This window comes from Ipomoea triloba, chromosome 12 (assembly GCF_003576645.1).
Source record: "Ipomoea triloba cultivar NCNSP0323 chromosome 12, ASM357664v1".
In the NCBI taxonomy this organism is placed as follows: Eukaryota; Viridiplantae; Streptophyta; class Magnoliopsida; order Solanales; family Convolvulaceae; genus Ipomoea; species Ipomoea triloba.
Window position 1 is genome coordinate 20,436,926 of NC_044927.1, and position 18,045 is coordinate 20,454,970.

The 18,045-nt window shown below is 28.8% G+C and overlaps 1 protein-coding gene across 1 annotated transcript; it reads right to left on the minus strand.

Moving 5' to 3' along the window:
* Nucleotides 1–13,181: 13,181 nt before the first annotated feature.
* On the minus strand, nucleotides 13,182–16,830 carry LOC116000023 (GDSL esterase/lipase LIP-4-like). The gene is made up of 5 exons (XM_031240011.1): nucleotides 16,568–16,830; nucleotides 15,459–15,644; nucleotides 15,175–15,332; nucleotides 14,808–15,084; nucleotides 13,182–13,580 (listed from the first exon to the last, which is right to left on the minus strand). Exons 1-5 carry the CDS (start codon nucleotides 16,821–16,823, stop codon nucleotides 13,348–13,350), a joined length of 1,110 nt encoding a protein of 369 aa, XP_031095871.1. The 5' UTR covers nucleotides 16,824–16,830; the 3' UTR covers nucleotides 13,182–13,347.
* Nucleotides 16,831–18,045: the final 1,215 nt, after the last annotated feature.

Below are 18,045 nucleotides of genomic sequence, written 5' to 3' on the forward strand. Positions count from 1 at the left end.
TGTGATGCAGTATAGTCTGCTCGAATTGAATAAATTAGATGGCGAACGTGTTTGAGAATTGTTGAGTTTGATTGGGTTGAGTAAGGGAATTTTGAGAATAAAAATGGAGTGGCAGTGGGTGTGTCTTGGTGCTGCAATTTAATTGAATTTGCATAAAATTGTCTGCAATCTAATTGAATTTGTTTTTAGGATTATGAATTGGAGGCTGCGACGGAGATGAGAGGAGACAGAGACAGTGAAGCGAGATGCAATGTGAGATGCAAAGGGTGAGAAGAGTGAGTAGCGTTAGATGGAGAAAGAGAAACATAAAAAGATACATGATATGCACATGTTAACCCGTATACTTGTGTGGCCCGACCCGTCTCACGGATTGAGACCCGTGAGACGGTCTCACACAAGTGTGACCCTACTTAATTTTATAATTTTATTTACTTAATGTATTTCATATTATCTTAAGGAATTGCATTTAGAAATTAAAAGAATTTAATTTTTAAATTTATTATAGATTAATATAGTTAATAAATATATGTACGTATTTAAGCATATTTCTATATATTTATAAATTTTCTAATTATGAGTATAATTTTAGGAGAATTTAATAATGAAATTTTCTTAATGATTAGCTAATAATAATAATAATAACAACGACAACGACGACAACAACAATAATAATAATAATATACTATAAACAAATGAAGGGAGTCGCTTTTTCTTAATTCTCATAGTAAGATTAAAGTGTTAAATACATGTTGGTAATATTGACGTAATATGTGTATGTTTAATTTTCTTGAATTATAATATGTGTATGTTTATTTACCTTTAATTACTCACCATAATATGTTTAATTTCCTATATGGGAAGAAAACTTTATCATTAATCCAATAAAAATGAAGCCATTTTATTATGATTACTATATGGTAAGTAAGGAGTATATATTATTCTTAATTAATAATATTATGCTAATTATGATGTCCGTTTAATTATGGACGTAATATGTGTATGTTTAATTTCCTTTAATTATGTCCGTAATATTTGTACGTAGGTTTAATTTCATTTAATTATGTTTGTAATATGTGTACGATTAATTTCCTTTATATCAAATATAAAAAAAATAGATTAATAAAAGTATAATGTGTAATCCAAAAGGTCGTGTGTAAACCCTAATGCTGCCTCCCTTTTCTCTCTAAAACAAAAAGCTTTTCTCTGCTGCTCAACTTCGGCTTCCACCGCCGGCCTCCAGCCGGAGCTCTAATGGAGCTTTGAGCCGGCAGTTTTGGTCACCTTCTACGTTTACTCTCGCTCTTCTTCCGCCCCGATCACCGTCGCAGTTCCGTCCGCCTCCGACCACCGCCACAGATCTTCTTCTTCTGTTTTCTTTCCCTTTGAATAAAATAATAGTAGGTAGGTATTGGGGTTTGTGTTGGTAGTCTTGAACTCCCAACCCTATTTTGGCTTTACCACTTTTTATTTTCTCTATTATTGTGTTTTCCTCTCGTTACTTTCACAGGCTTTTTCCTCTCGTTACTTTCACGAGCTTTTCATTATCATTAGCATAAATCGTTTAGTTTGGTTTCGGCAAGTGTTGATCTTATCCTGGGCGAGCAAAAAAGAATGATGATGAAGACCCAAATCTTTGATGAAGCTTTAAGTTCCTTGAAGGAACATAGCTTCCTAGTTATGTAACAGTCTGCGATTCAAGTTTTCTATAGCATAGTTAGAAAAGTTGTTTCTATGTCTGACTGTAAGGAATGGTTTACCATTTCATTGATCATTGATGTAAACGTTTTATGTTACGAATTAATGGAATAGCTACGTTTATTTTCAAAAAAAAATAAAAGTATAATGTGTGAATTAATTGACATAATTTTATGTGTAATAATTTGCATAATTATATGGACGTAATTCACAAGCATAATAATATGTGAACTGAAATAATTATCATAATTTTTGTAATCTCCTTTAATTTTGGGCGTAATATGTGTATTACCAATTTCCTTAATTTATTAGATAAAATTTATATTACGGAAAGTATTAATTTTTTAATTGTCATAGTTTTTAAGATTTTATTTAAAAGTAGTCAAAGGAAGTGCACAAATAATTTATAAGTAGTATTATTTAAAGTAAAAAAATAAATAAATAAAATCATCGTAAGAAGGTATTCTCTATGTTTAATTACCACAATAAATTTAGATGTTAAATACGATTGGTAATTACCACGAGTTATTTAGATGGTAAATACTATATGGTAATTACCTATATAGATTAACATGATAAACGGATTAACATATGGATCAGAATTATTAAAACAAAAAGGATGAAGCTTTTTAGATAAGATACATTAGCAAAAGTATCAATTAATTAAAATATGATAGAAAAATTATATTATGAAATTGATTAGCTAGTATCAATTATGCTAATTTTTCCTAATTTTATATTTGTAATTAATGTTATAAACGAATTTAGTAGGAAAATTTAAGTTCTAGAGATGAATGAACCATCAAAGCTTAAAGTCTTACCTAGACTTGGTCACTTGAGTGGAGAAAATGAGTGGAAGTTCTAGATCACAAGTGAAAGACTTGAACAATTTTCTTCTTCTTCTACCTTAGTGTGTTTTCGAAAATGGGATGAAGAGAGAAGAGAGATGATCATAAATGTTTGGCTTGGAATGGAAGTCACAAGTACTAATGCACCATACCCCTCATGTCACAACATTAAATGGCTCAATCTAGACTAAGATTTGGGTTTTGCCACTTGTCATCACCTCATGAATCCCTTATGAAGATATTAATCTAATTGGCCAGTTTATGCTTAAATCAGATGAACGTTCGGAGGATTATAACTTAATTCGGGAAAATTCTAATACCAAAATTATCGTAAAAATATTCCCGTCGCAAATCACCAATTTTGGGAATTTTCCGGTAATCCGCCAAATTTAGGTTCAGAGTCCGTAACAACTTATCCCTTACAGTCCATTTGAAATTTTTCTTGAACTAACTAGAAATTCAGGCTTAATCGTATAATACTTAAAAATCCAAATTCTAGAAAATTCGAACTGAATATATATCCTTAAAATTTCTCGGTTCGAGACCGGTACGTAGTTCGCAGCTTATTGATAACTAATCCAAAAAATTATTTCGAGCACCGAACAGTCTTCTCTTAAACGTCATAGCTTAAAAAATTTTACATCAATATTCTCGAACCTTAACTTTGTCGAAAAAACCGAGGGGTTACAACTTTTCAATACATCTCCAAAAAACAAATAAATATTGTAAGAAGAAAATAAAAATTATGTATATACATTAAACTATGAATAACAACACCATTACTTGTATATCTTTAAACCATCCTCAGGTTGTGAATATCCTTCTCACTTTTGCCGTGTTTAGGGATAAATTTTATTGCAACAGTCTAAAAAATAACACCCATTTTCAACCTTTTGTAAATTGAGAAAAATCTACAACTAAAGTGTGAACTAACAATAACAGTGTAGCAAGGAAAAAAATACCAATGTATACTTTTGCCTCGCTTTGTAGATGGTCGTAGCATAAAACCACATACAAATACCCGGAGTATTCCGGGGTTATCGATCCACAGGGAAGCGGGGTATCAAGCACTAGTTACTAATTAATTCACGAGAAGCTATTCCTACGTTAACAATGGGTATTTATCTATAATTATGAAAACAAAATAAATGAAGCAAGGCAAACGGACTTTTATATACAAGAGATTAAGCGCGGGATTTTTGGGTGTCAAAGTGTTTAATCACCTAGTGCCAATCTAAAGTGAAATAATCATTCGGGTTCAACAAGTGTGGATGATTGCAATCTAAAAGGGAAAGATTACTCTCGTAATTCAATCCCAAAATAAGGTAATTGGAATACACACTCTCGTGAGCTATTCACAACATATAATCAAGAACTAGCAATAAATGGAATACCCACTCTCGTGGGCTATTCACAATTGGAATACTCACTCTCGTGAGCTATTCACAATAAATCCCTTAATCAACATGTCCTCTCTCGAGGTACAAGAATCAAGTGCAATTGTGGGTGCTCTAATTCATAGACAAATTTAGCAATGAAACAAGTAATTAGGATCCTTAACTACAAGCATCAAGAAATTAAGCCACAATTACAACACAAGTAATAAACCCAAATAGATATTTCATTCAAGCAATTAAAGAACTAGGCACATAGGTTCATAAACACTTATCAATCCAAAAATCCCAAAGGAAAGCTTAGCCTATCATGGCTAAAATAGATTCAACAAATATACAATAAAGTTTTAAAATAGAAAAGAGAGGAAGAAATTCTCCCGAATGAAGCCTCCAAGCTCTTCTCTTTGATCTCTCTTCTCCAATTGATTTTTCCTCTTTGAGCTCTTTGAGAAGATGAGAGCTTCCCTTTCTTGATCTCCTTTTGTCCAAATCCGCAGCCAAGCTTAGGGTTTGGAGAGAAAATGATGCTTTTATAGTGGGTGGAGAATGAGGGGCAAAATAGACATTTCATAACAGCAGAAATTTCAGATCTGCGATTTCTCGACGCGTCGAGGACTTTTCTCGACGCGTCGAGATATTACCGAACCAAAATCTTGGCATTCTGCCAACTCTCGACGCGTCGAGAAAATTCTCGACGCGTCGAGAATCCGTCTGCAACACAGTTTCGACTTGCAGCCTAATTTTGACCCTTTTCCCTTTTGAACCACACTTTGATGTCTTCATAAGAGTTGTAGCCCTTGAAGTCTTCTTTCCAATGGTTCAAGAATCACCTCATTTGGATATTCTTAGGCTGAGATATGGTCCGATTACCGAGGTGTCGCCATGGTAGCGGGAATTACAACTCTTTGGCTCCTTTGGATTGGCTTTTGCTCCCAAATGGTTCTAATGCACTTCTAAACACATCAAAAACATCTAAACCAAGCATTATACCATTTTAAATATGAAAACAAGGAAATAACCATTGGACACAATATTTTATCACACAATTTACTATAAACCCTACATAAAAACACAAGTAAAATCGGTACAAATGGGAGTGTATCAGTAGACCTCCCCAAAAGATCCCTCCCCTACAAGCTCTATTACGTGGTAATTTTCAACCCCAACCCCCCATGTTCTAGATCAAGGGATGATATAATTAACTTGAACACAATCATATAAATGCAATTTCACTTTTCAACCTATTTAAATATAAATTTAAAATAATTCCTTAATCAACAAAGTAAAACGTATTAATCATACATCGGTTTAAGATCTTCCTCTACCCAATAGATCCAAAACTATATCAATAGAATAATTTTATAATTACATAATATATATCGAAACACAGTGAAACAATGGATTTAATCAACAAAAAATAGCATAACTAAGAAAGATGAATATTGGTGATGGTGGTTGACTGGATTTCTTCTTTTATTTATAGTCATAAAGAGAGAGAGAGGGGCAAGTGTTGTGGATTGAAGAAGAAAACAAACATGCATGGATTAGGGAGGCTATTTTGGAACTACGGAATTCTGCACCTAATTAGCCAAATTAATTAAGGGAAGAGTAGGTGAAATTTGAGGCAATAAATTTGATTGGAGGTGAATAAATTTTGAGATATGAATTTTGGAATAATATTTACAAAATTACCATTTTAGTCAAAATGTCTAAGATTACAAAAGTGCCCCTGAGTTTGGGCGGGAAAAGATTTACAGGCACTTCTATTATTATATATACTAGTATTTTCGCCCGTGCGATACACGGAATGGATTTGTTATAATAATATATTAAAAATATTTGGATCGATATATAATTATTTAAATTAGAACATCAAATATTATATAGTGCAATTGAAGATATGTTTTGGATCATTTATGTTTTTTGATGTTATCATTGCTTGAGTTTGAGCAAACAATTGCTCAAATTAATAGCTAATGTGTAGATCTACGCATGCGGTGTTGTAACTTTGGAGATTTTATATATCATTATTTATGATTTTTATAAATTGGGCTAATGTACTTGTTCTCTAGCGGCTAATGTGTTAACAACTATCAAACCCTGTGATAACTCAAATGAACAAAGGTAATCCTGAATGATTTTTAAGTTGTTCCTTAGCTTATCTTTGTCCTGGATTGGATATTTGTCTCCATTTGCCTAAATCAAACACACAATATACAATATTTGTACCAATAATCCAAACATACAATACACATACAAATATTACATAAGTCATAAGTCAAATAACAATTATTCACAAGTACTATAGAAATTATTTTTGAGGGATTTTAGAAAGATGGTGCACATAAACACTTACGAAAAATGATTACTTTTGGCGTAAATGTATTTTGGTGAACATGAATACTTACTCAAGAAATCAAAATTCACTGCGCACTCTCGAAACACTCATAGTTGATAATCTTTGTTTGCTAGTTCTTTTCTTCCTTTTTGGCGAGAAAAGAGAAAAAACTATGGGGAAGGATGGAGAATTTTTTTGCAATAATGGAAGAAGATAAGAGAATATATATTCGGATTAAGATGTTATGGAAAGAAATGCATAATGATTACCAATGAAGAGGATATAATGGGATTATGATGAACTTAGGGAAAAAATGTGTAGTATTGTAAGATATTTATTTATATAATAACTATTTCCATATGAATGTATGTAACTGTCAATTTCATAATTACATATAGGTATAATAGGATAATACTATATTTATATATACATATATAATATAATATGATTGACATTAATAATTTTTGTATCTAAATAATTATCATAATTACTAATAACCTATTATAACCAATTATAATTAATATTATTCTATCATTAATATTATTCTATAATAATAATATTTAATATTATTAATATTAATATTATTATAATAATTACTATATCTATATCTATATATAATAACAGAAGTGCCTAGAACATTTTTCCCTCTCAAACTCTCAGGGGCATTTTTGTAATATCAAATATTTGGATAAAAAAATCATTTAAAATTAAAATTAATTACACTTTCCTTTTATAACCTTTTGCTTTACAATTTGTGCTATATATATCACCATACTCTCCCTTTCTTGTCTCACAAATATTATATTCTAATAAGCCACTAAAACAAATTTAAAACACATCTCAGTCTCCGATCCCTATATTTCGTTTCTCTCCTCTATCTCTCACCTTCTAGATTTGATCTCACCACATAAAAACACAATGAAGAATAAAGCCCGGAGGCGCAATCGTTCCACCATCGAAGAAGAAGAAGAAACCAGATTTGCTCTCACGCCGTCGTTTAAGATATGATCTCACCGCTACACGGTTGCCATTACATCAAAGAAGAAGAAGAAAGCTCGATCGCCGTTCTCGAGAAGTATGTTTTGTTGCATACATTTCTTCTCCAACCAAGCATCCTCTTCACCAAATCCACATACATACATTTCTTCTTTTTTTTTTCCTTTTTACGAATTTAGTCAGACAGCTTGTTTTTCGCTCATCAACAAGTTAAGATTTCAAGATTAATTACATTCATGTGTTTTATATATTGAAAAATTAACTTTTAAAATCTAAATCATTTTTCATTTTTTAAAATCTTTGAAAATTTATTTATCATTCGGGACAATCACGTGTCAGTGTGTCACATGTTGAAGTAAAAATAAAATAAAAAATGTAACTTTGCATACACAAAACACTTTAAAATTAAAGACTTAATGAACCGTGAACACCACATAGACTCCTTCTCCGACAATCATGTTTGTCAAATGAATTTAGAATAAATTAAATTAAAAAATTCATACAATTAATTAATAAATTTATAAAAATAAAAAGACACATACAAATAATTAATTAATTTTATTTGAAATTATAATTATTATAATTAAAAATTAAAGAATTAAGAAACTAATTGTAATAATTGTCCAGACTTCATATTAATACACTAATAATTATTATTCTATACAGATATTTCTATTTTTCAAAATTAAGTAATTAATTAAATAGACTTTAGTATAATTAAGGAATTATTATTTTGCTAAAATTAATGAATTAATTGTAGTAAAACTAATAATAGTCATATTATTAAACTAATAATTATTATTCAAATTAAGCTAATAATTATTCATAATACTATACAATTATTACTATTTTATGAAATTAAAGAATTAGTTGAATAAATTTTAATAAAATTAAGAAATTATTATTTTGCTAATTGAGAAATTAATTATAGTAAAGCTAATAATGGTCAGATTAGTATACTAATAATTATTATTCTAATTACGCTAATAATTATTCATATTATTATACAATTATTAGTATTCATATGGTAATTAATAGATTGTTTTTATATATGGTAAATAAGTTAATAATTAGACAAATTACTATACATATATTACCAATTAAGTCATTTCTCACCTTTTATTAGGTTGTCCGTAAAATAAAAATTCGACATATTAATATTGGAAATAATTATACTATAATAATATTAAGAAATAAGGTATTAAAGAATTAATTTTAATTAATAAAATAATGATCTAGACTACAAAAATATCATTATACCATTTCACAATTTTTAATAGGTTGTTTTGAAATATGGTAATTAAGTCAATAATGAGATAAATTACAATACATATATTACTAATTAATTAAATAATGATCCAGACTCATATATAGTTATATACTAAACTCACGAAACTTACTATTTATTGTTTATCTCATTCTAGAACGATATATAGATACATACTCACATACTTACATATTTTTTTTTTGAAAACACATACATATTTTAATTGAAAAGGAATTTAACTTTAGAAACAAAAATGACAAGTTTGATATTACTTAAGATTTTACCATGTATTAAACTCTAAATAATTGTGCTAAACTAATAAGTTAAGATTTCAAGATTAATTACATTCATGTGTTTTATTGAAAAATTAACTTTTAAAATCTAAATCCTTTTTTATTTTTTAAAATCTTTGAAAGTTTATTTATCATTCGGGACAATCATGTGTCAGTGTGTCACATGTTGAAGTAAAAAATAAAAAATGTAACTTTGCATACACAAAACAATTTAAAAATAAAGACTTAATGAACCGTGAGTACCGGAGAGACTCCTTCTACGACAATCATGTTTGACAAATAAATTTAAAATAAAATAAATTAAAAAATTCATACAATTAATTAATAAATTTATAAAAATAAAAAGATACATACAATTAATTAATTAATTTTATTTACAATTATAATTATTATAATTAAATAATTAAAGAATTAAGAAATTAATTGTAATAATTGTACATACTTCATATTAATACACTAATAATTATTATTCTATACAGATATTTCTATTTTCAAAATTAAGTAATTAATTAAATAGACTTTAATATAATTAGGGAATTATTATTTCAGTAAAATTAATGAATTAATTGTAGTAAAGCTAATAATGGTCATATTAGTACACTAACAATTATTATTCAAAATACTATACAATTATTACTATTTTATGAAATTAAAGAATTAGTTGAATAAATTTTAGTAAAATTAAGAAATTATTATTTTGCTAATTGAGAAATTAATTATAGTAAAGCTAATAATGGTCAGATTAGTATACTAATAATTATTATTCTAATTACGCTAATAATTATTCATATTACTATACAATTATTAGTATTCATATGGTAATTAATAGATTGTTTTTATATATAGTAAATAAGTTAATAATTAGACAAATTACTATACATATATTACTTATTAAGTCATTTTCTCACCTTTTATTAGGTTGTCCGTAAAATAAAAATTCGACATATTAATATTCAAAATGATTGTACTATAATAATATTAAGAAATAAGGAATTAAAGAATTAATTTTAATTAATCAAATAATGATCCAGACTACAAAAAATATCATTACATCATTTCACACTTTTTAATAGGTTGTTTTTAAATATGGTAATTAAGTCAATAATGAGATAAATTACTATACATATATTACTAATTAATCAAATAATTATCCATACTCATATATAGTTATATACTAAACTCATGAAACTTACTATTTATTTTTTACCTCATTGTAGAATGATATATAGATAGATTATACATACTCACATACTTACATATTTTAATTGAAAAGGAATTTGACTTTAGAAACAAAAATGACAAGTTGGATATTACTTAAGATTTTACCATGTATTAAACTCTAAAGGAATAAGGTTCTAATTGGTCACTGAACGTAACCTGAAAAGTGCAATTAGACCATTAAACCAAAAAAAAATGCAATTAGGCCACTAAACACTCCAAATGCGTGCAATTTCACTTGATAGCAGGTTACCATCCGTTTCATCAGGTTACTTTCTAATGTGGACGGTGAGTTGGCATTTTAAAACTTTTTTCACAAAACAACTTTCGCTTATGATTTTGGATGAAGATTTCAATTGTTTTGTGAAATAAGTTGACTTCCAGTAAATAATAATAATAATAATTTAATTAATTAATTAAATTTGATTTATCCGTAGGTTTCCTATCAAGATAACAAGGGTATTATTAAGGGGGGAGGGGGTGGCCGCTGGTGTGTGTGTTTTTTTTTTGAATTTTTTATTTAAATAATTTATTATTAAAAATTATTTTAAAATGTCAACTTACCGTCCACGTAAGTAAGTAACCTGATGAAACTGATGTTAACCTGCTATCAGGCGAAATTGCATACATTAAGAGTGTTCAATGGTCTAATTGCACTTTTTTTTTTGTTCAATGGCCTAATTACACTTTTAAGTTACGTTCAGTGGCCAATTTGAACCTTATCCCAACTCTAAATAATTGTGCTAAACTAACAAGTTATTAAGATTTCAAGATTAATCACATTTATCTGTTTTACTAAAAATAAAGACTTAATGAACCGTGAGCACCGGAGAGACTCCTTCTGCGACAATCATGTTTGGCAAATAAATTTAAAATAAAATAAATTAAAAAATTCATACAATTAATTAATAAATTTATAAAAATAAAAAGATACATACAATTAATTAATTAATTTTATTTACAATTATGATTATTATAATTAAATAATTAAAGAATTAAGAAATTAATTGTAATAATTGTACAGAATTCATATTAATACACTAATAATTATTATTCTATACAGATATTTCTATTTTTCAAAATTAAATAATTAATTAAATAGACTTTAGTATAATTAAGGAATTATTATTTTGCCAAAATTAATGAATTAATTTTAGTAAAGCTAATAATGGTCATATTATTACACTAACAATTATTATTCAAATTAAGCTAATAATTATCATAATACTATACATTTATTACTATTTTATGAAATTAAAGAATTAGTTGAATAAATTTTAGTAAAATTAAGAAATTATTATTTTGCTAATTGAGAAATTAATTATAGTAAAGCTAATAATGGTCAGATTAGTATACTAATAATTATTATTCTAACTACGCTAATAAGTATTCATATTACTATACAATTATTAGTATTCATATGGTAATTAATAGGCTATTTTTATATATGGTAATTAAGTTAATAATTCGACAAATTACTATACATATATTATTAATTAAGTCATTTTCTCACCTCTTATTAGGTTGTCCGCAAAATAAAAAATTTGACATATTAATATTCGAAATTATTGTACTATAATAATATTAAGAAATAAGGTATTAAGGAATTAATTTTAATTAATCAAATAATGATCCAGATTATACAAAAAAATATTATTACACTATTTCACACCCTTTAATAGGCTGTTTTTAAACATGGTAATTAAGTTAATAATGAAACAAATTAATATATATATATATATATATTACTAATTATAATCAAATAATGGTCCAAACTTCATATTAGTGTATACAGAAATTATTATTTTTATAATAATTACAATTAAATTATTTCCAACTTTTCCCATATTTATTTTAGTAATAATATAATTACATAAATCATATTACATATTAAAATTTTCAAGATAATTGCAGACCAACGAGTTATATATTATTCAATTAATTGAGTGTTACTTTTACACTAATCTCATAATCAAATAAATGTAGACATCCAAATATTAAAATTGTTCATAGTTTCATCTTTAATTTTATTATTTAAAAATATAATAAATCCGTGCATCGCACGGGTAACTTACTCCTACGTTTGGGCGGAAAAATTTTGTAGGAGGATAATATTTTTATATATAGTATAGACTAGTGTTTTACCCGTTATATATATATATATATATATACCTTATATTCATGTTCCATACCTATGTAGACCATGGTCTAGACAATAATTTGCCGTAATGTATAGTCCTATAGGGTAATTGGTTTTTGAGGGGTGTAATTAGGAAAGAAAAAATGAGAGTTGAGGAAAAATTAAAATAAAAATAAAAGTTTAAAAAATAAAAACATAGGCATTTACGCGTCTGCCTGGGTACAAGAATTGCGCCTCACGCACGTGAGGGGCAATTCTCCTCTCTACAGTAGGCCCCACACAACTTGTCAAAATTTCTTCCCTAACAAGAGAAAAATACCACCAAAATTTCACCGCTCACATTTGTTAAAAACTCTACTTAGGTGTTACTATTCCAAAATCTCGACAAAATTTCTTTAATGGTGAAGGCCTTAGCAGGCATGATGTTTATATATATATACTAATAAGAGCAAAAAAATTACTGTCAAATTATTAAATAAAAAATTATTTAATTAATTAAATATATTAAATATATTACATGCCAGCATTTAGAATACATGTGGATGTCAAGTCAACTAATTTTAGCCCATTATGGTAACCTATAAAGAGGTTTAATTGTATTTCTTTTTAACTTTTAAGTGCCTAATTGAAGTGTTTTGTATTTAAGGGGCTAATAGTTTAGGGGTCTATTTGACCATTATCCCTTTCTTTTTTTATGAATTTATCCAACTTTAACATTTTGACAACTTGATCAAATTGTTATAGTTAATGTTTGGTGGATAAACAAATCAATAGTTATACCATGGACCTGGGGTCCACCTTGTAAAGTGGATCCACATTCATTATTCATAATTTATATGCTGAATATTATTCACAATTTAAATTAAGAATATTTAGTATGTAAATTGTGTATTTTGGATCCAAATTCACATTGGAATATGGACTGGCCATAGAATAATTTGCCTAAACGGAATGAAGAATCAAAGCATATATAATCCTTAGAATAAAATTGATTTATGCTTAAATTAAATGCAAATAATTATATATATTCTCCATTGAGACATCTCAAACTTTCATTACACACCCAACCATTGCGATTTCAGCACTACACAAATCTTGAAGTGTAGTAGTGGTACGGTGTGGGAGCTGATCTGATCTGATGATAGTGCATATATGCAATTAGGAATTAGTGGAACAAAAGTAGTCAAACTTCAATGGAGGAGTTGAATAATTTGTAGATAGAACACTGGCAGCCACCATTGCATTTGCTTCCTCAGTGTAATGCACTCCGTCCCAGCTTATATATTTCGACCCATCCTTGCATACGCTAAACCCGCTCTGTCCACACGTTATGTTGACATTGTAGGGTGCACCACCACCTCCGCAGCATGCTATTAATGGCTTCTCAAACCCTATTCATTTTAATCAAACACATAAAATTAAATTCGATATACAACGTAGCGTTGTTATAAAGCTTACTTGGTAAACTTGACATGATCGAGGTGTAAAGGCATGTGATTCATGTCGGCAAATGGAGTTAGGCAACATCCATGCAGCAGCCAAATTAGGAAGTTGCCAACTTTGAACAAGAATGTTAGGTAGCCAAACTTTGTTGAACAAAATATTTATTGTTTGGTCCTTACATTTTAGGCTAATTACAAAATGACCCCAAATCTACAACTATAAATAGGGAGGTCATTTTGTCATTCTAGTCATCCCAAATCATTCTATTCTTCCCTCATATACTAGAGATATTAGAGAGTTTGTTGAGTGTATTTCTCCTTCCTAGCAAGAGAGAATTATCCTTGTTTTCTCCTTGTTAGTTAGAGAGTGGTTGTAACTCCTATTTTCTCATAGTGAAATTCTTCTACCCTTGCCCGTGGTTTTTACCCTAATTTGTTTAGGGGTTTTCCACGTAAAATCTGTGCCTCATTTATTTTTCTTTCTCAAATTATTGTTGCAATCTGATCTATCCCACTTCCGCGGGCGCAACAATTCATTATATGCAAAAAATACTATTTTTACTTTAGATTGAGAAAAGTGTGATTTTAACTTTTCAACGGTTAGTGTTTAGCTGTTTTAGTCACTAACTATCGTGGCCCACAAGTATCATTTTCAATTATATATTTTTAATCAACATATTTTTGTTGGGTGATGATGGAAACTCGCAATCACCACGTACTCGAGAAGGTGTGTAGTAGACAAACCTAACTTGCTCTGGTGTAATAGCTCGATCACTAATCATACACAAAAGGTAAAACACACTAATAAAGTCACATACATACAATGGGTTCGGCCCGAGAGAACCAATCAATCATTATAATTTTAATTTGGCCCTACTATGACAGTTTGAAGAAACTTTATTAGAGCTAAGAAAGCATGCACATCATTAAGATTTAATTTTAAGAATTTCATATTATTTTATCTTGTTGCGCACATGCTTTCTCAACCTTCACTAAGTTTCTTTAAATTTGTCAAATTGTAAAGATTTAAAATAATTGAAAATAATAACCCGAGCTAAAACGGCTAAACCTTAACAATTGAAAGTTAAATATTCATTTTTCCTTATTTTTATGATGCATTAGCGTGAGGTAAGAGAGACATAAATAGAATAACTTATAATATAGGAGAAAGATTACCGTAGATGACATAGTTGGAGATGAGGTTGTACTTAATGGTGTAAATATCCACATACACAATAGTAGCATCCTTCATTTCATGTCTTAATTCTTCACAAAGATCACTAAGTTTAACATTGAATTCTTGTGCAACTTCATTCAGAGACTTGATACAACCAATTTCTTCAAATTCAGTACTCGGATCTCCCACTTTTGTTGTTGCAAGAATCCGAGGTAGACAACCCGCTGGCCCAGTGTTGTGCACCCAAAATTTCCTTCCACCAGCTTTGTATATTGCCTATATAATAATAATAATAATAATAATAATTTGATCGCATTGCATATATTATTGGAAAAGAAATAAGAAAGAAGAAAGAATTGGGCATACCCAAACAGCATCTTTGATTTCAGAAATGAAAGAAGGAATTTTTTCAATGACTTGAGCTTTAGAGAGGTAGGAAAAGGCACCCGTAATATCATTTTGCCCTATGTCTATCATATATAGTGCATTCTCAAAGTCCTCTTCTCCAAGCATGCCTTTCGTCCCTATTTCATTGGGTTTTAATTTAGTAGTAACCAAATCAATTCAAGACTTATTCATTAAAAAATATATATATATAAATTGTACATATATTACTAGATTATAAAGTTCTTGTCTATTAAAAAACATACCTTTTGAGTGAAATTCAAGGGAACGAGTGCGAAAACGGTTGAATTGAAGAAGCTGGGTGCTCAAACTGAAAAGAACAAATTTAGGAAGTGTCTGTGAGCCACCTATTGCAAAATTAACTCCATTTTTGAAACTTGGTGCAAGAGCTTCCAAATATGGAGACAAGTAGTCCGCTTTCACATTCTCACCTGTGAATATGCATCAGTCTACATCATTATACCTAATAAATTTTAATTATTTTTATTAATTCAACAGCTATAAAACATCTATCTCCGTGACATTTCCTTGTTTTTTTGTTTCTGATCTCTTTCGTACTATGTTTTTTTTTCTTAATTATAAACAAACTGCAGAGGTAAGAGTTCACGGGGATACTGTACGTAAAAACACGTGAAAATAAATCAGGAAATATTTTTTTTTATCAAAATAAATTCTATATTTAAATAAATTTACGTTACCATATTTTTTTTTGTGTACTGTGGATTCTAATTATGTAATAGGGTCACACTTGTGTGAGACCGTCTCACGGATCCTTATTCGTGATGCGGGTCGGGTCAAGTCAAAACACCATGCAAACGTCATACTTATATGTGCAAATGTCATACTTATATGCTCAAATATAACACTAATCAAGAATACAATTTTTGTTACTTATAAGAGAAAAAGTAACGTTGACAAGTGCCTCTTACTTATAAGGGCAAATATAATACTTTTGAGGAAAAATGTAATACTTTTAAATCAAAATGTAAAAGTATTGTATTTTCCCTTAAAAGTATTAAATTTACCCTTATAAGTAACAAAAATTTTATTCCTAATTAGTATTATATTTGAACATATAAATATGACATTTGTACATATAAGTGTTACATTTACATCTTGACCCGACCCGACCCGATCCGTCTCACGGTGAGACAGTCTCACACAAGTTTTTGCTGTATAATATCTGTTCAATATATTTTTTCTATCTGTTATAATTCAAAAGAGAGTCACAGAAATAACAAGTGTACTTGGCTTATATTACTGTAGTTTAGTTAACTATATGGAGATGGAACGTACATTGGAACAGTAAATTTATAGAAGTTGAGATGATAAAATAAATGAAGATGTTCCTTACATAGGAAATCGATAATCAAACGTCCGTCGCAGAGTCGGTCGGAAGATCGATGGAAGAACGTACGACCGTCGGGATATCCGAAAATGTTGCCGTGCGCGGCGGGATAACCGCCGGTGTCTGAGTTGGAGTCGCCGAAATTGAAGATAACGGGGTTTCTTATGCATTCGGCGGCGGCTAAAGGCGGAGAAGAGAGGACGATGAGAATTGCAGAGCAAGTAATGAAGACAAACATGGCAGCTCTTTGTTTGGTCTCCATAAGTATAGTCTTGTTTCAACGTGATGGAGATGAGTGTAGCAAATGACTCTTTTATAAGTGTGAATATTGGATGTGCATATAGTCAGGCCCATAAATCATTGATTTTATAATGGATATATAGTTGCTTATTTAATTATTAGTCTGGAGAAAGAAATTTGGCTCAATTTTGTTTTTAGATTTTGTAAATTAAATAAAATAACCAACGAAGTTTCAATATAAAAAAAATATTATTTTTTAAGGCATGAATCAATTATCAATATCAGTTAAGGTACAACTGATATTAATTTGACTTAATTGTCGATTACTAAGTGAACAAGTGCTTACAATATTTACTTTCAAAAATGAGTTTAAAATATTTAATTAGTACACTCCAAATAGCATATATGAAGTGCTTGGAACAATGATACAAGTACTGAAACTATTTGACGCCATAAAATTTTTCAATAATAATAAATTTAGAAAAGTTTTTGGTTTTCATGGATTCTTCTAATGAAAATGGAGTGCACAACTATTGGTCATAAACTTTCTCTCTCAACCAAATTCACCATTTGACCCTATTATATATCATATTCTTGGTGTCCACTTTATTTTATTTTTAAGAATTAACTAAAGTATATTTCATTTTTATTATAGTTTAATTTAACTTGACGATTCAATACTTTTCTTATTTTTATATATAAAATATTAAACATTTATGTTTATTGTTAATTTAAACTTTTAGCTAAATAAAACACAATTCTATTTATTTAATGCATTAAGTCTTTTATCAAAAAAAAAAAACACAATTCTATTTCATACCTTCTCACTTTACCATCTTTTCATTAATCTCATAATAATTCCATATACATTTATTATTTTATATATTTATTTTCAAGAATGGATAAATGGGAAGGTGCTAGAGCATGATAGTATTGCTGTCCTGTAATGTAATGTTGAATTGGGTTTAATTAGGTGGAAATTGAAATGGTGCAAACACGTGGCAGCTGACAATCAAGTGGTGTAAAGTGCTTTCTCAGATTTGCCTGTTAAGAGTATTTCTAAAATTCTAATAAAGAGAATTTTGGATGATATTTACAGATTGTAATGTGTACGTGGAGGAAAGAGAATAGAAAAAGTATTGAATGTCAAAATAACTTGATATTTGGAAGAAAGTGAGCCCCCTCAAAAAAGAAACAAAAGAAAAAAAAATCATAAGAAGCTTCCAATTGGGTGTGTGTACTCT

What these genes read in the sequence shown, in the direction of transcription:
- LOC116000023 (XM_031240011.1), bottom strand. Translation starts at nt 16,823, where the DNA reads ATGGAGACCAAACAAAGAGCTGCCATGTTTGTCTTCATTACTTGCTCT. An exon ending in TTTGATTATCGATTTCCTAT is followed by an intron (nt 15,645 to 16,567) that starts GTAAGGAACATC and finishes GCATATTCACAG; the next exon opens with GTGAGAATGTGAAAGCGGAC. An exon ending in CTCCAACTATGTCATCTACG is followed by an intron (nt 13,581 to 14,807) that starts GTAATCTTTCTC and finishes TAAAATGAATAG; the next exon opens with GGTTTGAGAAGCCATTAATA.